The sequence below is a fragment of the Cyprinodon variegatus genome, unplaced genomic scaffold (genome assembly GCF_000732505.1).
Source record: "Cyprinodon variegatus isolate N-32 unplaced genomic scaffold, C_variegatus-1.0 Scaffold516, whole genome shotgun sequence".
In the NCBI taxonomy this organism is placed as follows: domain Eukaryota; kingdom Metazoa; phylum Chordata; class Actinopteri; order Cyprinodontiformes; family Cyprinodontidae; genus Cyprinodon; species Cyprinodon variegatus.
In genome coordinates, this window is record NW_015150969.1 from 407,974 (window position 1) to 428,464 (window position 20,491).

Sequence of the window (20,491 nt, forward strand, 5' to 3'; positions counted from 1 at the left end):
AGATTGTTGTTTAGTTTGACTAAATTTGATCCAAAACATCAACTGTAAAAACAAACAGCTTTCAAATGCATATTCCACATTTTGCTGCATGATATATATTCCCAGTGTTAAAATTTAAGATTTAAAGTCATTCATAATAAACATAAACTATAGTTTAACTTTACTGATTTAATACCAGTTGCCTCTATGGCTTAAACTTTGCTGTGATAATAAAATTATTCAGTTCTTATTTATTTCTGAATGGAAAAAAAGTCAGCACTGCCTTGATGGAGGTTTTTGTTCTTCATTCATTTCCTCCTCCTCCTCTAGATTTTATTGATTAAAAAAAAGGAAACGCTAGAAGAATGAAGGCAGACATCCTCTGCTCATGACGCTTTCACAGCGCATGTCAGTGCAGAACAGAGACTGTAATCGTGCTATTTATAGTAACTGTTGCTGTTTTAAAAAAGGCACGTCTCCAACCTCTCCTCTCCATTCGCCCACCCTTCTTATTTAGCCTGGAACGATGAAGAGTGTTGCAGATGTCCTTTTTTCTCTTCTCATCCTGTCATCCTTCTATCTCTGTGGTCTGCCCATTTCATTGTTTAGACTCTCTTTGCAGAGGATGTATAATTCATCTCTCCTCCACAGCAAGGATGCTCTCCAATCATGAATCGAGTCGGGGGGGGCGGTGGTATTGAAGGAGTGTGGAATAAAGAGCCAATGGGAGGAAGCTGTGCTTCGTGCCAAGCATCCTAAGTTGGGGTTTATTTAAAACTCCAGATTCCCATGGAGGTTTTATGTTTTTGAGCTGAGCATCTATTTCTAATGTATTTACTGGCTTAGGTTGGAAGCAGAAGCAAAATGAGATCATGGTACAAGATTTATTTACTTTATCTTTTCACTTGCACCTTTTCTCTTTGTGTTGTCTTCTTGCTACATCATCTGCTGGAATATTTCAAATGTAAAAGAACAATCAGCAAATTTCTTCTCTTCCCAGAGTGGACCTGATATTGATGCTCCTCATATGGGACAACTGTTGCAGATGTAGTTACTACCAGTGTTAATTCAATTTCAATTCAGTTTATTTATATAGCGCCTATTCACAACACATCAAGGCACTTTACAGAGACAATTCAACCAGATCATACAGTCAGATTAATTCAAAGTTTTCTATCTAAGCAAAACAAGCTGATTGCCTAGACCAGGGGTGGGCAACTCCAGTCTTTGTGGGCCGGTTTCCTGCAACATTTAGATTCATCCTTGGTCCAGCACACCTGAATCAAATGGTTGAATTACCTCTCCAGTATGCAGACAATTTCTCCAGAGACCTTTTAATTATCTATTTACTTGATTCAGGTGTGTTAAGTCAAGGACATATCTAAAAGTTCCAGGATACCGGCCCTCCAGGACTGGAGTTTCCCACCCCTGGCGTAGACTCATTGATTCAAAGGCAATCCCTTACACCATTTATTCAAGCGTGTTACATTTGCTTTAGTATGGTCTTTTTTTTTTGCAATTTGTCTGATGCAGTGGTCTGAATTACCCATGAATTCAGAACATTTATCAGTTTTTTAAACTCAGGCAGCATAATTTTGCACCAATGCTTTTATATTCGATTCTAAAGATGCACTGCCTTACTAGAATAGTTATTTCAATCACGGGAAACTGTTGATTTCATGCACATGGTCTTTTAGCTTGTCAAGCGAAGCAGAATGTCGAGCCTCTCTGACCTTTAGGCCACAGCTGCAGGAGAAACTGAAGCAACCTTCAGGTGTGATGAAAAGGATTTTTGGCGCCTGCTTTCACATAAATAACCTGCCGGGTGTTTTCGGAACATGCGGGCAGGTTGCAGGATGACAGATAGTCCATTTGAGTCAAGCTTAACAAGTCACACCGCTGGCTGTCGCTTCTGTGTCCGCCTCGCTGCCTGATGAATCTAAAATAGTGTTTTGGCCTCATGCCTCATAGAAACCCAAGTCTGAAAATGAATAATTCATGGAGGAAAGCACAAATAAAGTAACAAACAATGAAATAGACCTTGGACAGAAATCCCTCTGTTGTTCTTTATCTATCACTCACAATTATGTGTTCAGCCACTGCTGAAACAAAACCAATGTGTTTTTTTTTTTTTTTTCAATTCTAACAAGAATGCAGTATAAGATAAATCATACTTATTCAAGAATCACACCAGTTTTATTGGTGACATTTGTGAATAAAAACAAGACATTTAACTTTGCTATGTGTGTAAAATCATTACTATTATTAGATTATACTCACTATGGATGAAAAATTGTTTATCAAACCACAAAGCAAACATTTTTAACCTCTTCTCTTGGCTACCAGTCCTAATCCCTGTTGGAGGTAAATAATATGTACAGTAAATAAACCATGCATGGAAACTGATGGATGGATGGATGGATGGATGGATGGATGGATGGATGGATGGATGGATGGATGGATGGATGGATGGATGGATGGATGGAAATGCATGGATGAATCTGAAAGAATAGGTGGGTGGATCAATAAATCTTTCTACTGATGAAAGGATTTATAATTCTGTCCTAGGGCTGACCAATATATCAAGATTTTAATAATATCACCATTTTTTCCAAAAGAGATAGATGAGTGTATACCATTACAACAACATTAAATAACCCCAGAAAATGGCAAACTCCAGTTTGGCTTTTATGAGTTGTTTTCAACAGTGGGTTCCTCCTTGGTCTGACACGGTTGTTTCTTGAGCCTGAAGTTAAACTTTAATCTCTTGAGAAGATTTTTTGGGCCCCCTTTTTTTTTTTTTTTTTTGACCATTATTATTATCATCCACCTCTGTGATTTGGCATCAATTTTTCTTCTACAACCACATCCAGAGAGGTTGGCCATGGATATTAAATTTCAGAGTAATATGTGCAGCTTTAGTCACAGGAACATTAAGCTGCCTGGAGTTGATTTTATGGCCTATATAAAACTTTCTATAACTTTCTTTCTAATCTCCAGAGACAACTCTTTCCTTTGCTTCTACTGGTCTGTGCTGAGATTGGTGCACACCATGTCACAAAACAGTACCGTAACTACCTGTAGTCCTCTATATAGGCCCACTGACTGATTACAGATTGTAGAGACCTCTGATGTTAATTAGTGGAAACACTTTGATTTAACATGCCCCTTTATTTGGTCACAATAAAGGAACATGCCTTTTTAGGGGTACCATCCATTTTGTACAGGCCTGTTACATTAGTTGTTTTTTTTTATCGTTCTGTAGAAACATGATTGAAAAGTAATGTCTGCGTTTAATTTTTTCAATTTCATGGGTTTTTTAATTTATTATTAATTTATAGACAGATTGAAGTTATTTCTGTGACCATTGTGGCTTTTTGCTTTTATTAAAGCCACAGTGTGTAATAATTACAGGGATATACAGTCAGAAATGTAATATATTATACATAAATATGTTATTTTATCATCATCTACGAGCTCAGCCTCTTAACCTTAATATTTGCGTTGCCTTAGAATTCGTTATTTATAATTACATAGGAGCGGGTCTCGCAGCCATGGAGGCAGACATCTTTGCGCTATGGCAGCTCAGAGCCAACAAACTAGCGATTGCGAGATCGCCAAAACGTCACAACGATGTAGAAAAAATAACGGGTATATTTATTATCTTAAGTCTACATGAAATCTATACCCTACACAGACTAATGAAATACTATCTGTAAAATTATCTATGTAAACAAACCTCATCACTTGAGAAGGTAGGTGATGCGGACGTCGTGGAAGACATTTTGTCCCGTAACGCTCGCCGTACTGTTGGGGGGGAGAAGCGGTGGGGGGGGAGATGTTCATGTTGCTGCAGTCTGACCGCTGATGTCGCTAAAAGTTACACACTGTAGCTTTAAACGAGTACCAAAAAAAAATAAATTTCATGTGTGTCTACATATAACAACTGAATCAACCCTAAACTGATGTAAAATTAAGCTCAATACTGATTAAAAATTTCTAAGTAAACGTAAAAACAGAACCCTCCTGTTTTTGTGTGTTTCAGATGCATCTAATGCTTTTGACCCAGGTAACCATCAGAAACTGTTTATTGAACTACTTTTCCTATATCGAATGGCATCAGACAAGTTGTAATTTTTGTTGTGCTTTTTAAAGTGTGCTTTGATTTATCTGTTAAACTACCATCTTGTAAATCATTTCATGTATGCAGATAATCTGGTCCTCTTGTCCCCCAACAGTGCAGCCTTGTAGCAGTTGCTAAGGGTCTGTGCTAGATATGGTTTGACAACATATTTAAACATAAAAAGACTTTCGTCATGGTTGCTATAACTAAGGTGGATCAGAAGATAAATGTTCTATTTTATAGCGAATCAAGTTTGGGTTTGGCGTGAAATACCTAGGTTTTATTCTGTGGAGTGATTGTATTATTTTTTATGATAATATAAAGCGACTGTTCTGAGAGTTATATAGTCAAGCTAATATGTTGGTGCGTAAATTTAGCATGTGTTCAATTGAGGTTAAAGTGTCCTTTTTTCACTCTCTCTGCACCTCAATTTTAACGGCTCACCTGTGATGTAATACTAAAACTATAATGGAGAAACTACAAATAGCCAATTAGGATGCTTTTTGTAATGGATATACCTTTTTTACTTGTTAATTGATCGATTTATCTGTTTTTCTTTAAACGGTAGGGACAACTTTTTTGTCTGAAAATAAATAAAGACCATTTATATCGAGATGGTCTACTTTGCAATTTGGTAAATGCTAATATGTTATTTTTCAGAAATAATCTCGTGGTAAACAGCTGTTAAAAAATGTGTCTGTTTGACATTGGGGACTAAGCTTAGATTCAGAGTTGTCTTTTTATGATTACCTTATGGAAAGATGTATTTATACATACCATATATTGCCCTGCCGTTTATAAATACCAAGACACCGTTATGGATGGATGAGGCTTTGAGTTACTACATGCAGAAATGAGTCAACATTATTTTAAATGGAATCCTTCCAAACCCAATGTGGGAATAAAAAATAAATACTCAATACCATTTTTGTTAATCCAGCAAAAATGAAGAAAATGGTGAGGAAACTGCAGTGAAGGGATGAATATAAAATGGTCAGTGTTAATCTAAACTGGTCTATATACAGTGCTGGATTTATACGGTAATATCACCTTTTTATGTGTTTCTATTATCATGCAATCATAAAAGGTTTCATGCCAATTGATTTTACTGCGATGTTTGAGGCTACCGAAAGGGTTGGTAGTCAGGAGCGTGTTGAATATCTTATAAGTCATTGAATTTAAAACCAAACAAAAGGGAAGGTGAAAAAAACAATATGTGTGTTAGTGGTGACCCACTCACCTATTTATGATAATAAGCTACTCTAAATTCATGAAATATTGGAAATGATTCCTCAATATGCAAATTGAAACTTAAACACTTGCTTATATTTATAAGTGTTAATACGCAAAGAGTATTATTGCTTTTTGTTGTTTGTAGTATAACACTGGAAGTGTCCTAAGCTGGTGGTTTTTAGTTGTTTTTATCATAAGGAGAGGAAGGTGTTTCCTTGGAGCATGCAGGGCCTGCACCCTGCAGGACGCTGATGGATGAGGGAGGTTCAAGCAGGAGGCTGCTCCGCTCTGGATGGTTGGTCACTCTAGAACCTTCTGTAATATCATAGTAAAGCCTCTTTCATTATAGAAGGTTGCATTTTGTTTGTGAAACATCCTGCTTTAACTTTTTTTTTTACATAAATGAACAAATAAAGGTAAGCTTATCACATCTTATACCAGCTCCATAAAGTTGTCTCCTATAAGAAATCTTAAATGTCTTTTAAGTTTAAAGTGTTTCAGGGAAAAACAAAAAATGGTGTTCAAGTCAGACATATCCATCCTGCTACTTAACTTTTGTAGTAGTAGTGGCTTTGATGCCAGGAACCTTTAATTTGATCACATTTCTTTTGTGAGCTTTCTCTTAAATGTTTGTTTACTACTTTTTTTAATTTCGGTGGTCAGCCTAGTTTTCTCCTCTTCAGCATTTAGCTTCTCTTTGCAGATGAAAGAGAAACATACATGCTGTCCAGTTATAGGAGGGGTTTATATTTTATCTTAATATGTCCAACATTGGTATCAGTGTCATATCAGACTACACCACTGTGCTGACTCTATGGATGCATGATGTGGATTATTTTCTATTTCTCACCATCTGCTGCCATCTAGAGGTTGTTGAGATGCTTGGTTTGAAAACAACTTGGAAAAAAGGTTAAAATCACTGACTGTTGATATTTAGGCTTTTACCCATAATTTATGAATTACTTCAACCTTGTCTGACTTAAATTGTTTTTTACAATCAAACCTGGATCCGTACAGGTTAGGCTGACTTTTTTTCAGCAAACTAATGTTTGCTGAAAAGAGAGCAAATAACCAGGAGAAAAGGAGAAAATAATCACATTTCCTCTTGGCTTACTTTTTTCCTTTCTTCACAGCTGTTCACTGCAACTTGAGCCAAAATGGTATTGACCACCAGCTGCGTCCTGAAGACATGACATCTCAGCTGGAGGAGGACGAGGAGTTGGTGAACTGTGAGACTCTCCTGCTGGACGATGACAGCCCAAGCTACCCCGATATCCCCCGGCCTTCGTACCACCGCCGTTCCCCACCACACCGCTCTGTTTCCGAGTCCGAGCTGACCCGGGTAAGAGCCCTAACCATAAAACAAGGATGGAGATTTAAGAGGTTTTTTTTTTTTTTACATTTGTTTTTTAATGTGTTTTAAGCATTCTCTTACTTGTACTGTTATCCACCCTCTACCATAATGCACTAAGTTTCTGTGCACCTTTGGATGTACAACACTGCTCAAATCACAGCTTTGACTCTGAATGAACCAGGAAAGAGGCAGATAAAAGCTGCTTTGCAAGTCTGTCAGCTGCTACATGTTTAGATCTGTTATCAGGAACACAGAGTGATCCTTTACTGCCTCTCCAGAAATAGCCTGATGCTGGAATGGAGGTAGGAATGACTGCTTATTTTACAAAGTCTCACACTCATGAGTAAAATATCTGTCGGTCTGAGCAAGAGGAAGTACTTAAAAGGAGAGAAGGGCTCTGTGTAAATCCTTGAGGGGCCAGAATTAGCCCAGAAGTTTAGTACAGTTGCACTTCCCTTTCAGGATCCTTTTTGCTAAATAGGAGTAACTTAAGAGGCCATTGTTTATCATTCTTAACTAGATAATCTGGGTATGAACATAATCTGGTTAGAGGGCAGTGGCAGCCTAGTGGTTAGGGCATAGAGCTTGGAATCCTGAGGTATGGGAGTTAGAAACCCACTCCCACAGACTGCCACTCTGGGTGTCTGAGCAAGACACTTAACCCACGATTCTCCCCGGGTGCCCCACAATGGCAGCCCACTGCCCCCCAAGGGGATGGGTTAAATGCAGAGGTAAATTTCTCCAATGTGAGATCAATAAAGTTCAATTATGAAGAAAAACAAGAAAAAGACACTGGGTAGGTGGTGATTTTAGGATTATCCAGAATCTTCAGAGAAAAGCCCAGAAAAAAAAGGTTATGATTAAAAATAGCAATTATTCTCACTCCTAGTCACATGGCTAAAATGGGTCATTTAAAAAAATAAATAAATAAACTATGATCACCAAGTTGCATTGTCAGACATTTTTTATGATGTTAAATAAATAAATAAGTTGAACTTTATTGATCTCTTAATGGAGAGATCAACTCTCTGGATCTAACCCATTACCTTGGGGAGCAGTGGACTGCCACTGTGCAGCGCCCGGGGAGCAATGTGGGGTTAAGGGTCTTGTTCAGAGACCAAGAGGGCTGGCTGTAGGGATCGAAGCAGGTACTTGCAACCTTCTCAGAGCACAAGTACATTGCTCTAACCACTAGGACAACACTCCAAAGTTGTTTAGTCTGCATTAAACATTCCTGTGCAGTCTGACATTTTGACTTCCTCAAATGAGAAATGAGAAATGTTGTACATACATCAAGGAAAAATGTATTAATCAGCATGTTTCAGAATAAACATGCATGCACAATAAAATGTTGAATTGTAGAGCAATGCACTTCATCTAAATTTTAGAAGCCCTTCATGAAGATTGAAAGCCTTTTTCAAATATTAATTTTAACGATTATATTAGACTGGCTGATGCCTTAATTTGATTAAATTCATAAATAAGTCTTGCTTTTCATTAAGATTTAATTGGTGAAAATCTGGATTATTTTCCATGTATACACTCCTTGGACCCCCTAAGTTCAGAACAATGCCAGCCTCTTAGATGTTTACTATTATATTTCTTATGGTGTAACACCATTAGCTACACAATATCTGTTGTGTTTTTGTTTCACAGGCTTGTTAACAGCTTCTATATAGTTTAACTTTGAATTCAGGTCAACTCTCAGTAGGTATAACTGAAATAAAGATACATTTTTTTTAAATTGATTTCTGTCATTTATAGCTTTATTCATTGAAACAATTAGATTCTTTATTGAAGACTAAAGTTTAATTCTGACATGTTTGTTGAACGAAATCATGGGGAAGTAGGTTAAATGGAAGAAGTTTAATGGAAGCTAAATGTAAAGTATATTCATTCTTCTCATTAATCCAAATATGCCGTGTCATCATCCTGCAAAGACTTTCCTTCTTCTTATTCAACTTTTTAAAAGGCAGTAAGTTCCAGTTGCAGATCATATGACGTGTTTGATGTGAAAAACGTGTTTCCATTGCAGTTCTGCAAAATATGATAAGCAAAAAAAAAAAAAAAAAAACATCAAAGTGTTAATACTTTTTACTAAAAATATATATTTTTTTGAAATATCAGTGTTTGGATCTAGCAACTTCATTTTGGTAATTTTGTAACTTTTGCAATTTGATGGTTAATGGAAAAGCAGCTACTGACGGATAAACAAAACTTTCAGATGCGTCTCAGTTGTGTGAAATGGACCTTTATCATTGACATTGGAGCCAAAAATCTGCTATCTAGATCAGCTATGCATTTACAAACTATTTACAAACAAAGTCATATACTCCCTATTTTAAGGGAAAATAGCTGCTTTTTATTGTAAAAGCAGCATCAGGATTCTAGCACAGTAGCTGAACCACTAGAGATACCGACTTAAACCCCTTTTTCTAGAGACCATTTGTACAGAATTCAATCTAAGTTCAAAACCTCTAACCGCTGTGGTAGCAGAAAGTACCAGCATGCTGCTGCAGCACATTTTACATGCCTGATTTTGGGATGAACTGTGTTTGTCCCACCTTTAATATGAGAATGGGAACATTGAATTTGTGGGTTTGAAACAACTGGAAATGTTGGAGAGTAAAGAGGCCTGTTTAAGTTTACCGTACAAGCTGCAAAGGATGCAAAAGTCAAGTGAAAAACTTGGGGACCCTAGAGAACTGCTCAACAAAATCACAGGGATGGGTGCTTAAAAATAAAATATCAAACATTAGCTCTGGTTTAAAAAATTGGTTCTATAATGTGTAATTGATCCGACTGTGCTTGGCATCTCGGTGTCAAGTGTCTGCATTAGAGTTAACATTCAAACTCTTTTGGAGAGATTCCAGCAGATCAAGTGCATCAATGCTTAAATTATGAATAATGGTAATGTGTTCCATTAGCAATGCGGCCTCTTGGCTAAAAGCATTTATTAATACATGCAGAGGCTGAGCTAAACCAAGCCAAAGCATGTTAAGGTCAATTAAAGTCACAGTGACACAACTGAGGCTCCAGTGATGTGCAGGTATTAAAGAACGCCGCTCCGTTTAGCTGGTGCTGCGCTTTGAAATGTAATTTCAAACTTAATCCATCTAATCTGATGTAGTGTTGGAGCATATAATCTAATATAGGAACAGGCCGTTCTCTTTGGGATGGGATACTTTAGTAAAGTCAGATGTTTAGATTGTTAGATAGGTGTTAGGCAGTAATTGCATTTTTTATTTTTCTACAAAGCGTACTAGTTTTTGCTCTCTTTAACCCATGAATTTGTTCATATTTTATCCAGCTACAGCCAGACATCTCTATCTACAATGAAGTGGAAGGAAAATGATCCATTCCTGTCAACTGATTAAGTCTAATGGGAGGTGCAAGTCTTTTGGACATTGCATTAAATGCAGACAGGTCTGTTAGCATCTGTAACTCTTGTCACAGATTCAGGTCTTGGCTTTGACTTGGCCGTTCTAACCCACTAATTGGTTTTGATGGCTGGAAGATGAACGCATGTTCCAAGACTTTTGTATCCTCTAAGGATTCTGCTCCAACCATCATCCTATCGACTCTTTCCAGCCCTCCTGTCCTCTCTAAAGTATCCTCGTGGCATGATACTGCCACTGCTATGGGTCCAGCTGTTAGATTCAGGGTGCAGCAACAGTTTCACTCTGCACGGGAACATATTAAATCAGATGTTTTTGTTTTAAATGTGGTGTAATACAATGATAATAATCCGAGAAGAAAAATAAAAACCAGGTTTAACGAATGTAGGGCTTTTCAGTTTCAAAATAACATTAGAAAAAGATAAATCATTTAAATTATTTGTTTTTGAAATTATTAAAACAATAATTAAAAGTTTGGTTAGTAGAAAGCCATATAATGCATTAATGCATAATTTCAGACTTTGTGGCAGAACCACAAATCCTTTTGGGAACACCTGGAGCATTATGTTTTCAATTAGGATCTGATTGGAGGGAATGTGTCGAATCTATTTCATTATGAAACTTGATAAATTCACTGCTAAGAAATTAACGTCCTCTAACCCAACAATGACACAGCATTTCCTGACATCATCTCAGTATTTACTGTAGATTTCAGCTCCATAAAAAACTTGGAGCTCCATAAAATGTGCAGCTCCATAACAATGCAAAACGTTGCTACACTCAGTGTTCAGTGTCACCCTTAAAAAAAAAATCTGTAATTGATACAGGGTAGGGCTTGGGTGCAGCCGTTGCCAGTATCACTCTGTACATCTTTTGGTTATTTAATACTTCACTTTTTTTTGTTGTCTTAAAATACACTACGTAAAGTGAAAATGTTTTTTTGTGTGTGGAAAATGGATGTTTAATTTTCTTTTTTGGATAACACAAAATAAAATGACTGTAAAAACAGAAACCAATAAGACTTCAGAGACCCAATGTGACCCAAATTTGCTCCTGCTGCTTAGTCAAAGAATAAAACGTCTTTAGAACATTACCCGATTATGAGTTTTAGGCTGCGTTCTAGCTGCAGGTCTTAATGCTCAGTTCAGATGTTTGGATGAAATCTGTTTTCTGTTTGCTTGTTTTTTTGTGGTCCATCAGACTACTTCTTAAATGCAGCCACCATCAGACTCCAGTCTGAATGATTCACAGCCCCAGTGCAATCTGCATCCACTGAAGGACAGTGCAGAAGTCACATAGTGGAGCTGGCTATGGAAGTAAAGATGCATGTCATCATCTCTCTATTATTATAAATTTTCTACAGTGTTATGATCATATCATAACAGGACAAAGAAAAGTAAAAAAGAGCAGAATTATTAACACTGTGTTTTTGTGGAGCAGTGACTGCTGTGCTGGAGAGACGTCCAGATGATGACATTAAAGTAAAAAGTGATACAGTACGAGCGTTCAGACTGCAGATGCCTTAAAAACTGTTGGATATATATCTGATTTAATACCACATATAGAAGTGGCACGAATTGCATATTTTGTTGTAGGTGAAAAGATCAGAACAGGGCCACTCTGTCTGCCATGAATAAAATCAGATAAGAGTCGCATACGGGTAAAAAGATTGGATTGGATCACATTTTCCTGCAGTGTGACTGTAGCCTTAGACATGACCTGTCAACCACAGAAATCTAACTACAGACCTGCCGGCTGTGTTGCTTGGTTTCATAATGCTGTTTGTTCACCAAACTTTTTAATAAAAACACTTCATGTACTTCAAGTATCAGCATACAGATCAAGCCCAAATAAAAACAAATTTTATGATGAGACCTTTTAACAATTCTTAAACACGTATTAAACTATTTTTGATTTTATATATTTATTTAACTATATAATAATTTTGGAAGAAAAAAAACAATAACCCTCCATCTTTTACTTGACACTGATTCAATCTAAACTCATAATAATGTTAGTATTTTAGTGCACCGATGTATTGCTTTCTGAATCATGGCTTAGATTTGTAATGGAGGCAGAGCATTTACCACAGATTAAACATGATGTTTAAAAATGGATTCAGAGTCAGCGGCAATGGAGCTAACATCCATAGCAAATCACCATATCTCGGTATCAATCAATATGCAGCTCAAGGTGAGTTTATCTTGTTTGCCATTAACACGCCCCGCCATGCTTTATAGGCCCTGCTGAATTTCAAGGTTGGGGCCCCTGAAGAGGTCTCCTAACGCTCTCTTTGTGTTCGGGTGAAACTGGCCTTGCCTGGAAAACCAATTTTAAACAGAGGCTCCTTATTAAAGCTCAGTAATTCATCCAGAACAGCTGTCCGCTCCAGCTCTCTTAGCGGTCGCTCGGCTCACACACATCACTGCCTCGCCCTCCTGTTCATGCATCTTCCAGATTAATTAAGAGAAAGGTGGGTCTCATCTTCTGCCAGTTCTGGTCTGAGAGAGTCTGGGCGAGGCGGATCGAAAGAGGAGCTGAGGGACGGTGGCCAGGGCTGTTAATTAGCTGCAGAGTGGCAATGCTACTGACAGCATGAGGCTTTGTGCCTCAAGCAGCCTGTCACTTGGTCAACATGCATGGCAAGCAGGGCAGGAGGCCTTCCTCTTTTGGATGCAGTTCTCCACTGTATTTAAACCTGGCTGCAGTGCTCAGTTAGCACACCAGAGGGCAGTATGTGATAGGGAACCCTGTGGTATGAAATATGCATGGAGGTTTATTGCAACCTCGGAATAGTGAGAGATAGAAGAAAGACTAGAAAACCACTTAAACCAGAAAGGAACATCTGTGCATTGGCTTACTTTAAGCTTTCATTCTACAGTCAAGATTAGAGAGTTTATAGGAATTATAGATTTACTATGGCGTTAAGTTTCCATTCTCCTGTACGGTTCCTACTTCCATCAGGCAGGTATTGATCAATGTTTATCATAGCCTTAGGAGCTGCACTCTTTGTTTTCTTTTACTTTGAGAATTTTAAACTTTAGTTAGCAGTTTTCTGAGACAATAGTAAAAACGGCACAATCCTAATCCACTGAAACAAAGCTGTTCTGTTTCTCTTTTTTTGTGTCAGTGTGTTGGTGTCGGTTCAGCAAGAAACCTGAAAAACATAAAAAAGTTTACTCCTCTTGGTTATTTTTTTTTTAATTAAAGGATAATTCTAGGACCTGTCTTACAACATGAAGTAGGCCAAAATATCTCAAAAAGCCACTCCTTATATGCTAGTCAGACATCTAGCACAGTGTTAAAATTGATTTTTTTTAAGGTTTGGGGACGCAGGTGAAAGCCGTTGTACCTAAATATGCACTTTGCCACTGAACAGGACTTTCTCAGGACTGGCTGATGGACCAAAGGTACTCAGACGAGCCCTAAGAGGACTTATCCAGGTAGTCACAAAAGAACCCCAAACAACATTAAAGCACTTCAGGATTCACTTACCTAGTTAATGTTTATTGTTCAACATTTAAATAGAAAAAGGGCAGAAAGGGCGTCCATGAGAAGGTTTCAAGGCAAAACAAAGAACCACTTATTGAGCAGAAGATAAAGACAGATTTCATAAGAATCAGGATGCTGTGCTCTCGTTAAAACAGCTCTGTTCTCCACAACCTCCTAGATAACAGATACAGACCATCCCTGAAACACATGCATGGCAGTGAAGATGCCTTTGATTGGCTAATTTTTATCACAAAGTGAAACTGACATGTTGTTTGCATAATATTGTATTATTTAAAATGAATTTTGTGAACTGTAGCTTATAATTTGATACCACCTTTGTTGGCTCCATACATTTGGGCCAAATGAAGGCGTTATTACTCTTTCTGTCACTTAAATCCAGCACCCTCTGGTGATGGATTTAACAAAGAAGACATATAGGCTTGATCTAAATACCTTAAATCAGCAAGGTCACCTAGGCCACAGAGGAAGAGCATCCATGGTCAACATATTGAGAGCTGACCAAATAGTGCTGGTACTATGTAGTTCCTACCTACCGCTAGGAACTATATAGTTACCCACAATCCTTTGATTGACCAGAGTTATAGGCAGAGCCCACCTTAGTTGAACAAAAGTACTTTATTTTTGCATGTGTATTCTGTGTGACGTGTACTAATGTACACCCCTTCATAGGTTTTAGGTTTATACTAGCTGAGAGGTTCAACCGTTAATTACATAAATGTAACTTCTGTTTTTTGTAGTTTTTTTCCCACTCTAGTTTGTAGTCCCGATTTGACTGGTATCATTCATGTGCATGTCCGCCGAGTTATGACGTTTTTATGGTTGATGGCTGCCAGAATTCAGTACAGCAGTCCGGAGCTCCTTTCCTAACGTAGATAGTGTTCTTACTTCTCCTCAGGAAAGATGAAGAAATAGGAGTGAAAACAGTAGGTAAGAGCTACAATTAGAGGTATTCAGATCATGCCATAGTTTTAAAAATGGTCAACTGTAAACCTGATTCTGGCCAGGCTAAGTTCATTAGGTATTTTGCCATAGTAACTGGGTCAGATTCAAAGCCAACCAGCCTTATGAAACCCAAATTATAACAAAACAAGCCAGAATTTACCAACTAAACCTGGTTAAAGAACAAAGCCCGTTTTGGCCCGTTGTACTCTCTTGAGTAAAAATCTTGTGGAGAATATTTATTGATCAGTTTGTGACCTTAATCTTTAGTGCTCTTGGGTTATACAGTGAGACAATAATCCAATAGTATCAGCAAGTTATCATTTGAATGACCTGGACAAACCTGTGTTTAAAAATCCAGTCTGACAATGTTGGAGTCAAAACGACTAATCGCTGGAATTGTCATCACAAAATAATTGTAATCAAGTAATTATGCTGCAACACAACAAATGTCAGGTTTGTGTTTTCTTAAAATAATTCTACAGAATTAAACTGTTAATTCACAAGGCTATGTGGGGTTTAACATAAACCTGCAAGCTTGTTGTCCTTATCAGAGAACAGGAGACAACGGGTTGCAAACTTTCCACACCTTATAAAATGCTTGCAGTTCACAGGTAAGCTGCTTACATTACAATAGAATTACAATAGTAAGTAATAAGTAATAGTAAGCTCCACTTCTGCTTGACTTTCCTCTGTGTGACCCAAAGTTTGTTCTCCTGTCCTAAGAAATAGCTTTAGGAATTAGATTAATAAATTTTTTGCTAAATTATTAATTTTAAAGATCTAAGGTTGTGTGAATGGTAGAGCTATTGTTTATTTGTTAAAGTATTGGTTTTGCTTTGACCCTCCTCCTTGTCAGTCCGCCTCCTGCTGAGATTAACAAGTAGAAGCAGCTGATGAGGTGGATCTCATTGTTTGAAGGAGTGAGGAGTGCAACAGTTTTTTCACACACATCGCTTAACGTTTATACTTGAATTTTTTGTAAGTCAACTCTGAGAATATTTCTGTTATTTTTAGTAAGTAAAGAAAACACCCCTTTTTGAAACAAGAAAATTCTCCACGAGTGCTTTTTGTTTTGTGAGTCGAAAAACCTCCTCCTAAGACTACTCTGGCAATTTTTGATTATTTGGGAAACTATTTTGATGCAAGAGTAGCCGTAAGAGCGTCAATACTTTATTTCCTGCTTTCTCCATAAATCTAAATGCTATCTGACAAAGTCCTGAATTAATGTTTGTTTTAACTGTAAAATAGCCACAATTTGGGCACAATATTCCTTTGTAAAAAAAAAAAATGTCTTAAAGAAAACGGATGACAGTATCCATGTGGTCTTTTGAATACACAAATGCATCAGGTACCAAAAGTAACTATTGAGAATTTGTTATTCTTATACATACCTGAGATTTTGGTTGAAACCACTCCAGGTATTCAGTTCTTCAGTTCAAACAGTTAAAGAAATAAAAGCTTCCCTCAGCTGTTTCATGGTCGACTCCTCTGGTGATCAAGATGGTTGACGGATAAAAAAACACAGACTAGTCACTCACCTCTCCATGTTGATGGTTTTCAGAGCACCTCATCGTCATCTATTGGTTTCTGGACAACACAGTATAACTTGTTGACCCAGCTTCAATGTGCCGGTTTGTTTTCATAGATTTGCTTTAGCTACCTGGGAGTCATATGTTGATACATGAGCCTTTTACTACATGTGTCTCAGTCAGCAGTCAAAGCAGGCGGCTTCTGTCATTCCAGAGCTGTCACTCAAACCACTAATTGGTTCGGTGTCTCCTGAGCGCTCTTTCAGCCTGATTATATTCGTGTTGCCTCTCTGTACCGTTTTTCTCTCTCCACCCTCCTGGCTGTGCTGGATGGTGCGGCAGGAGGGCACCAGCTCACCTACTGTAGCGGCGATGGGCTAAATCAGTGCAGAATGTAAAACACAGATGGCCATTGACTCACAAATGGGTTCATGGAAAATGAGAGCCTCTCCTGTCAGTCTGCTGAGTCTACTCCACTGCTTTGGGTTTTTTTTTTTTTCCATTTCCCTTCCTCATCTGTCAGCTTTTCCTCTTCCTCTTCTCGTTCCTTCTCCATCTTTCCTTTCCTCTCCTCTGTCGCCTTGGGCTTACAGTCAGGGTTAATTATCTCAGATCTGAGTTGTGTTTAATAGTTAATGTGATTTCTTTCTGTGTCAGAACTCTGTCCCCTCAATATTCTCTGAACATTTATCAATGCACGCTTGCATTAAGATATGCAACCTCGCCTACATGCCTGCAAAATCGCCTGCTTGCTTTGGCTGTCTGTCATTTCACCAAAATACCAACCATATGCCCAAACCAGCGTGCGCCTCTCCCCCAATTTCTTTCTCTCTAGGAAGCTAGATATAGAGTGAGTGGGAGTAGTGGTGAAAGAAAAAGAACAGGTGAGAGCTGTGGGGAGAACACAGGCTCCATCTGACAGGGACTGTAGGAGATTGAATTCGGGGTAGAGATGATGGAAGCAGCAAGAATGGAAAACCAAGGATAGGCCTCAGCTTTTCATTGCTATGCTGCACCATGAGGCAGGTTGAAGTGGAAGCGAATAGATTTGAAATTTTAATCACCTCTCTGCTTGCAATTTTGGTAGCCTCTCAATCAAAAACAGGAGCACCGCCGACACTTTGAGGAGGGATCATAAGGCGTTACCTGCTGTTCAAGTGTTTCGTTTCGAGAGGCTTCTGAGTACCATGCATTATGTACACGTGTGTTTGCTTTGGAACATTTCTGTTTATTCAAATACTTTTATGAGCTGGTTGTATAGTGGCCAAGAGAAGTCGCAGTGCTGCAGCTGCAAAAGCAGAGAATATGAACAAATTCATTTAAAAGCACCTGAAAAGCAGCAAGTGCTCCCCAGATACTCCCAAAAATCGGCAAATACTCAGAATGCTTAGAATATTCCCCTTATACACAAATGAAGTAGCATGCTGTAATCATAAAGAATTTAAAGATGCATTTTGGAGAGCCTGGACATTTTACAAACCAGACGGGTTTTATGTTTACTTGCAGATTGTTGTTCTTTTAATAAGACTGTTAACAGGAAGGCTTTCTTTTTAAATGCAGAGAGAAAGCTTTTCAGTCAGAGGATAGGGCTACAGATGTATTTTTATTGGATTTTGTTAGAGAGAGAAGACGGAAATGAGGTTGATGGAGTAATCTTAAAAAAAAAAAAAAAACAACTAACACCAAAGCAATTATAAGCAGAGTATGAAGGATAAATGACGAGTTGCATCTTTTGTAGCAGCAGGGATTTACCTGCTGCTAAGTAGCATTTGGTTTTATTTTCTTCAGTTTTTTTTTTTGTTTTTTTTGCAGGGCATTCAAAAGTTAAAAATAACTGTACAAAATTTATGTTGATAGTATTAAAAGCAAAGAAGCCCTCTATGGGCACATCACATGTTGCTGAGGCATTAAGGTGTTTAAAAAGAAGGATAACCCTCTACAGTATATACATTTCTTACATTTACATTGATTGTGATTTCTTTCTTTGAATTAGAAAGCTTACTGTAACTTTACATGCATTTACCAAGTCTTTAAACGGTTTGGAGATGCTTCCACGGCTTTGTAAACTTCTGATTTTTATTATATTCACCATTGATGGAGTCAACCTAAGAAGACTCACTGCATCCTTATGCAATATGATGAGATACAATCAAAATAAATCAGCTAAGACATAACTGGACGTCCACAATTATGGCTCACCCTTCAGTATAACTTAGAGATAGGTACGTGAGTGTGTTGTTGTGTAGTGTGTTGGTACAGTGTCGCTGGTGGAAAATGTTGAAAATTCAAGTCAGTGTATTGTCATTTATTATAACTGGTGTTCATTTATCAACCTACTAGTGATGACCTTTTCCTAAAGACATAACAAGAGATAAAAAGGATATAGAACCTTGGTTGAGATATGCTGGCATCCTTTTGATCAGGAAAACTGTAAACTGAAACTTCTTTATTTTTTTAAGAAAATTTCGAAAGATACAGTACTCTATTAAAGACTTTCAGTAAGTAGTAAAAATAATGATTGAGATGAGTTTGCAGAATGACCAGGAAGTCTGGCTGATTGGAAGTTACATGATTAAATAAGGGGTGGCTTAAAACGGTTGTTCAGCTATTTATGACAGATTTGGATTCATAAAGGTCACTCAGCTTTCTAATTTTTTTTTCTATCTGTCTTTTCCTTTGTCATTCAGCCTGGATACGTGAAGCTGTCCAAACCAGTGGCCCTTTGGACTCAGCAGGACGTTTGCAAATGGTTGAAAAAGCACTGTCCCAATCAGTATCAGATCTACAGCGACTCTTTCAAACAGCACGACATCACAGGTACATCTCTGAACCTAAACAATGTTCCCCGAAGAAAAGGCTGCTCAGTATTGCTAACATTTGATTTGATGTATATATCTTTATTTTAGGGTAGTGACAGCCTAGTGGTTAGGGCATAGGGCTTGGAATCCTGAGGTTGTGAGTTTGAAACCCACTCCAACAAACTGCTGCTCTGGATCTCTGAGCAAGAGTTTTAACCCCTGATTGCTCCCCGGGCGCTGCACAGTGGCAGCCCACTGCTCCCCAGGGGATGGGTTAAATGCAGAGAGTTAATTTCTCTTAAAAGTTCAGTTTTAATAAAGTTAAATTGATCTATTCAACAGACTTGTAAATTGAACACTAGCAAGAAAAGCAAAATAAATAAAAAAAACAGCAATCAATAATCTAAATATAGAAAACATAAAAATAGAGACTTTATATTATAAAGAGGCTAGGACCCAATGCTGAAACTTTGTGTTATTTCTCAAGCGATCCAATCGTGATGAAGATGCTTCACCCACCAAAACAAACTGCTGTCTGTCCTTCTCATAACTTTTTATCCAGTAAAACTCAATGCTCCTGATTCCATATTTTCCCAAATGATCTATTAATAAACCTTTACAATTATTTAAAATCATGTCTTTACATCTGTAAATATTCTGAGCACATTTTATTCTTTTTTTTCAATCAATATACATTATCTTTCTTTTAATATATTTTCCAATAATTTGGAAAATTGTGGAAGCACGGACTACAATTTGAATATTCTTGCTTACTTCCCTTTTTGTGTAAATATATTACTTTGAGTATTTTTTTGTGGAAATGACCTAGCTTGAAATAAATTTCAAGCTAGGTCATGCATGGCATTAGTGAAATAGATTTCACTAATGCCATGCATACCGTATATAAACCTGAAGTTTTTTAAGACTTTCTTTTTTTAACTATCTCCAAAAGATGTTTTATTTGTAACAAGGTTAAGAATTTAAAGATTTTGGACAACATTTAAAGAACTATGTTTTTATTTCATTTTTTTTTATTTGAATTTTTGTTATTCAAAACAGAAGGACTCAGTATTACATATGTATGTGAAGAGGTCTGAAATAAAAGTGTGGATTTCAATGATTGACTAAAACTTGCAACCTTTAAAGGTGCATAGTCATTTATAACCTAGGTGACTCTGCTTCCTTTAGATGTGTTGTATGGATTACCGCATCCTGCTGGTATGCTGCTTGTTTTATTTGTGTTTTATGCTTTGTTTATACTCACTGTGTTGGTAAATAAAGCCCTTTGTGTAATATGTAGAATAACAAAGGAGCTCTAATACTGTGCATGTAAACAAGGGGTAAATAACAAATCATACGGCTAAGCAACGGTTAGCACCTCCCAGTGAAGGTGTAAGAATGACGAAAAGTCTGAGATCCAGTAGCCTGATAAACCAGACTAAATGTGAGATTAAATGCGTCATTTAGTCTTGCCCCGATGAATGAGACTGCCACATTATTACATAATAAACATTTGCAGATGAGGAAACATCCATGGCTCCATTCTTTTGCCATGTACAAAATGAAGATTATAACTATATAGCCAGACCGAGGAACTTAGCCTCGTGAGACCATCCTGATCT

The 20,491-nt window shown here is 37.5% G+C and overlaps 1 protein-coding gene across 1 annotated transcript in view; it reads left to right on the plus strand.

Moving 5' to 3' along the window:
- Nucleotides 1–20,491, plus strand: part of samd12 (sterile alpha motif domain containing 12) — a 132,834-nt gene that overhangs the window by 20,030 nt on the left and 92,313 nt on the right. Inside the window, exons 2-3 of the mRNA XM_015390898.1 lie at nt 6,469–6,677; nt 18,759–18,888. Of these exons, the coding sequence (XP_015246384.1) occupies nt 6,469–6,677; nt 18,759–18,888 (339 nt within the window). The remainder of the gene's footprint in view (nt 1–6,468; nt 6,678–18,758; nt 18,889–20,491) is intronic.